This window comes from Mus pahari, chromosome 4 (assembly GCF_900095145.1).
Source record: "Mus pahari chromosome 4, PAHARI_EIJ_v1.1, whole genome shotgun sequence".
Taxonomy (NCBI): Eukaryota; Metazoa; Chordata; class Mammalia; order Rodentia; family Muridae; genus Mus; species Mus pahari.
Window position 1 is genome coordinate 123,657,734 of NC_034593.1, and position 5,874 is coordinate 123,663,607.

General features: G+C 39.3%; 1 protein-coding gene across 1 annotated transcript in view; it reads right to left on the minus strand.

Moving 5' to 3' along the window:
• Positions 1-5,874, minus strand: part of Bank1 (B cell scaffold protein with ankyrin repeats 1) — a 260,238-nt gene that overhangs the window by 12,024 nt on the left and 242,340 nt on the right. Inside the window, exons 12-13 of the mRNA XM_021195807.2 lie at positions 2,487-2,665; positions 258-321 (exon numbers count right to left, since the gene is read on the minus strand). Of these exons, the coding sequence (XP_021051466.1) occupies positions 258-321; positions 2,487-2,665 (243 nt within the window). The remainder of the gene's footprint in view (positions 1-257; positions 322-2,486; positions 2,666-5,874) is intronic.

Below are 5,874 nucleotides of genomic sequence, written 5' to 3' on the forward strand. Positions count from 1 at the left end.
CAGTAGAGCACTGCTCAGTCTGGGACAGTAGAGCACTGCTCAGCCTGGGTCAGTAGAGCACTGCTCAGTCTGCTCAGTAGAGCACTCCTGAGGGACATGTGATTAATTCTGTTTAGTATAGAAGGAACCAGAGAGATTAAATTCCTAGCTCAAAGAATGAGAAGTAAAGATTTGGAATGAAGCCAGTTTGGATCTCCAGTTCCTTCATTTCTACTCAACCCCCTTCTCATTTTGAGGAGCAGACATCTTGGACTCACCGTAGGCATTTTCGTCTTCTGGCCTCTTCCCAATAATGTTGTCTCGTAGTTGGCGTAGCTTTTCCTTAATGAAAGCATAGGATATAGAATCAGGACACAGGTATCAAGATTTAAAATCTTTAATGAATCAAAAATGAAAGCATTTATCACTATTACCACTGCTCCAAACTATTACTTAGGAATAACTTGCTATTTTTAAGATGTCCAAACCGTCTTTGGCACTCTATACATAATCTTATTCTTCATGAAGTACATGTAAAACAGTAGCATCCTGTTTTACAGAGCTAGAAACTGAAGCATAGGGAGGCTAACTTCTCTAAATCACAGTTCTAAGTCAGGATTAGAAATGGAGCTTAGTTTCATGCCTACATCTCTCATGGTCCAGCCAGCTACACCAGATAGCTGAATGCGGCTTATAGCCCATCTCCAGCCTCCATGAGGTATATTCTTTCCTGGTCCTGTATTTCTAAAAAAAAAATTAAGTTCCTAGTGGAAAATACCATGAAACTAGATTCCTTTTCTCAGAATATTTGTGATCTTTGTTTTCAAAATATTCTGCTTAGCACATTTATTATCATTTTAGTAGAAACGAAAACCACTCCAGCATTCCATACATTTCTTTAGAAGAAGACCTTGGAGTGCTAGGTTGGTTGTCTTCAGGAATGCCTCTTTTTTAGGAGCTATTTCCATGGCATTGCAGATGTTCTCCTCTGAGTGGAGTTGTATGCCCCCGGGCATGCTAATGCTAATATAATGGTATTGATAAAAGGTCACCACCTCATCTTCAGGGCTAGGGATTCTATGTGACTCTCCCCTGCCCTTCAAATTCTTTCATTTGTATACATGAAAATAAACCATTTTCCTCAGAGCAATCTTCCACCAACCATGTCACAAGAAACACCGATAAATAATTCATTTCCAGGGTACAAATGAAAGCATTTGCAGCTAGAAGAGGAAAACGGAAAATAATATGAGCACATGTGTGTATGCACTGCCTTAGATATGGCCATGTAGATAGAAACATACATGCAAAATTGAAACAAATGTTTCTAGAATGAATTTGGGAAGTAATTTCTAAGAAGCTGTGTTCCAATAAACTGAATTGAAATCTTTATTTTTATAAGGGATCGAGAAGGATGAAGTATATGCATTGCCTGTGAGCAAAATGAATTGCATGAATTTGTACTTGAGTACATTTTAACCATGTTAGGATTAGAGTAACTGTCAAGGTGATGGTATTGATAAAGATGGAGAAATAATGCCATTCTGCTCATGAGGAATACACGGGTGCAGAATTTTGCTCTCTTCTTTCTTTATCATTTGTTTGGAAAAATAATTGCCTTTGATTAGTATTGTGAAACCTGGACCACTTTCAGCCATCGACTGGCAACCAGAACTGCAGTTCTAGGTAGGTGATGCTTGACAAGCTATGACCTCAGATGCTTGGAAAGTCCTATCACCTACACTGCTTTGGCCAAGACGCTATCTTGTTTGAAATTTCATCACAGTGACTCATTTTTCTATTATTAAGAAGCTACATTGTCTCTTAGAATAAAGACGATCTCTTGGTAGGGGTGGCATATTCAGCTAATATTAGCTCTCTGTATTTTGTCCTAAGTTGGCTTATTAAATATATTTAATCAAGCAGATACATGAGAACTGGGTTCTGAGGCAAGAAGATTTCCTGCTGTGGAATGAATAGAACCTTAAAATATTTTAGGAGTGGGAAACCCCATAAGATAAGTAGAATATGACATGGACATCTCTTACTGAGCACAGTCAAGATGGCATAGGAGGCATATTTTATAAGAAGAAAGAGGTTAAAAATTGGTCATATTTAGGACTAAATGCCTGCTGTGATATCATTTTTTTGTTCTCTTTAATTTTAGTCTTGTTATAGATTTTAGAATCCGGAGCCCTCGTAAGGATTTTCATCTTAATTTCAGCAATGAGATGAAAACAAGTGTTCTCTGCACTCAGGACAGGGGTTATAAGAAGAGTTGGTGTTTGCTTTGACGTATGGATTCCGAGATTGAGTCCATACAAACAGACTCATCAGTGTAGACTTTGGATAGTTTCCTCAAGCTTTCAGCTGATTGTTGCAAACATCATTTTAGTGGTGAGTTAAGAACAAAAGAAGAATTGTCTACGTTTCTTGTGAACACTAAACTTTTAAGGAGCCTAGAGGGAGGTCTGTAAGTGAAGGAATGTTCCAGAAGATCATATTACCTGCTGAATCATTTCCAGACCACTCTTTCCCATCTGCCAATGTTTAAATTTCTCTAGAGCTTCATCCACAGACATTTTCCCATTCTTGACTCTCTCCTGCAGGAGGATCAGTTCTTCCTGCCCAGTGGTCAGATAATCCCTTGTACTAGGAAAGGTTGGGCCCTCTATCCGAGTTTTGTCTATGATACAAGAAGAGAATATTTTAGTAGGAGATGTACATTCAAACTACAGGGACACAAATCATTTCACATGATAAACCATTGAATTTTTTTCCTCTTAACTGATATTCGTAGTTGAATAAAAAGCTAGTATAAAATTTTTGTTTCACTATTTTTGAGAGAAGTTATCACTGTTTTACCCAAGATGACTCCATACTGAAGATCTTCCTGCCCCAGCTTCCCACCTACTGAGATCTCATGTCTGTGACATACTTAGACAGTATAAAACTTTTAATGTATTGAATCTGTATTATGGGTAAAAGAATAACTTTAACACTGTAGAAGATTAGGGCTAAGTGAAAGTCATGTGCTTTCATAGACAATGTCATTCCCTCACCCCATTTGTGTGTGTGTGTGTGTGTGTGTGTGTGTGTGTGTGTGTGAGAGAGAGAGAGAGAGAGAGAGAGAGAGAGAGAGAGAGAGAGAGAGAGAGAGNGAGAGAGAGAGAGAGAGAGAGAGAGAGAGAGAGAGAGAGAGAGATTGAGATCCTGTGGGTGGGGATTCCATGGTGACGAAACAGAGAAATACAAGGCCTGCCTCCTTTTCCCAAAGGGAACTAAAGCAAAAGATGAGAGCTGCACTCTGAGTTAAGTGACTTTCAGAGATCTATGACAATCATCCAGGCAGATACTGGAAGCTTTGAAACCTGGAGACTGCAAAATGGAATGAGAGCAGGAGGAGCCAACGGCTGGCTGCCTTGTGGGGAAGGGAGACACTCTTCAGAGAAAATGGAAGAGTCCCAGCCAAGTTCATCAGCACAGATATTGGCAATCTTAGCTATTGGAAAGTTTTCCTGTTGTCATCAGCATGTGGGGCATTTAAGGAAACAACCCAAGCCTTCCTGTAGGTGTAGGAGCTTTTCTCTAGAGGAAGGACTCCTATCTCCCCATAAACCCCAAGAGCCCATCCTGTGGTGGCATAATGTTATCACGTGAAGGCAGCTATTGTCTGAATTATACTTACCTCTAGGGGTCAAAGACCTGTGCAGATCCCAATATCTGGTCCCCAACACCAGATATCCTACCACAATTGCAAAGTCTCCTAGACCCAAAATGACAGAACACAGATGACTCTTGAGCACAGGTGACTCTTGAGCACAGCTACTTCAGGAGACAAATTATACCACAAGAACTACAAAGTGGGGGTTAGAGGATAACTAGGATACACTTAAGGAGCTATGAGACCCATGCAACTGAAAATTACAAAACTTCCAATATAAATTACAGAGAAGACATTACAGCATAGAAATATGTTCATGGATTGGAAGGTAGAATATCCATACAATCAGAGTAATCTTCAGGTTCAATAGCATCACCATCAAACTACCAAAGACATCTCTCCCAGAACTAGAAGAAAACACTAAAATTCATATAAAAGCAGGCTCCCACGTACAATTGGAAGTCATCAGGTTAAATAAACTAAGACACAGCATGAGAAAAAATAATATCTGCATGTTCCCTCCTACATGAGACTGCTACAAACGTCAGTTGGAAGATTGAATTCACAGAGCTACCTGCTGGGAAGTGGTGGAGAAGAGGGACAAGAGGAGCAGATGAATGGGCACATAGCTAGAGAGAAGTAACAAATCCTAGCGTTTAAATCTCCAGAACAGAGTAGGGAAGAATATAGCATACAAGAACCTATTTTGTACTTTATAAACAGCAGAAGGAGAGGAGGCTGAAGTTTCCACACAAAGCAATAATGAAACAGAAACATTAATTCCCCTGGTTTGATTGGTACACAGTGTATATACACATTGAAGTATCATACTGCTCTTAAAAATGACTCTAATTATTATAAGTATTTAGGGAAAAGTAACTGAAACTTCCTTGCCTTGATCATAATGCACTATATACATATATTCATTCTTGTACTGTTCCCTATAAATTTCTAAAGGTAACAAAAGAAATTATGTGGTCAAATGACTTAATCTAGGACCTGCCACGTATAAAAATACTGATGTCATTGATATTAAACATTTGTTGAAGAAACACTATCTCTAATTTTGAGAAAGGAGACCACAGTAAAAAAAAATCTAAATGCCATCAAAGACTTTGGGGCATTTGAAAACCTTATCTCTAGAAGATGGAAATAAATACTGATTGATTTTATAATTAAATACTTTCTTTTCAAAATGTTTTATTTAGAAGGTTACCATGTCATGTTTCTGTATTGCAGATGAATAGGAAGGCCCTGGTCCTATGTGGTTGCCAATAGAGCTCTGGAGGCTGGTAAAAGACAAGGGAAGTGGGGGTGGAGTAGGGAGCCTACTGGCAGAACACAGGCAAACTCATTTGCTCACTGTGGTATTCAAAGATATAAGTAGACCCACATGTTTTGGGGGAGGCTATGGCAACTCCAGACCACCCCAATCCTTATTACTGAGTAACAACACACTTGTGCAACCTGCCTGGCTTTGGGACTCATCTGAGTTTTCAACTTCTTGTTTATGTAGCTTTTTAATCTACTCATTGTAATGTCTCAGAGGAAGTATGTTCTTAACAGTTTGTTATTTCACAATATGCCCAGTGCAGAAGGACATAAAAGTATCCCATTCAGCTAGAATTTGGTTACCTAGACCTGGGGGAATCTTTAGGGATCCTTGTCAAAAAGGAAGAAACTGGACAAACATGAAATCATAACATAAAATATTTGAGAGATGGCAGAGGGGTGCTCTTGTCTAGAAATGTGGTCACTGATGGGACTGAAAATGATTTCTCTGGAAAGAAGGTATTTTAAGCTCTAGGTAGTACCTTTAATTATCTGAAGGGTACCAAGCCCAGTTGTGTGGACTGACCCCCTAATGTCCATTTTAGTGAGTTCAGGACCATGGACACTAGAAGACTTTTTTTGGAAGGTTTCTTTGCATCTAAATCATGTCTATGGCAAACATTCTGCCTTCCTGGAGGGACTTCCTTGACTTTTCAGAAGTTTATTGCTCCAGAACTAACACAATGTCAGCAGATTAGAATCCCAGGAGAAATGAAGATTGCAAACCAGCCTGAGGGCTGACTGGTTGAGCAGCAAAAGGCACAAAGAGCTGTTGAGATTGTTTCTATTTGTTGATATTTTTCAGCTTCCACACAAACTCAGCTCCTGAGATCAGCTTCTTGTAGTGTTAAGTGCCACTGTCTTAGTCAGGGTTTCTATTCCTGCACAAATATCATGAC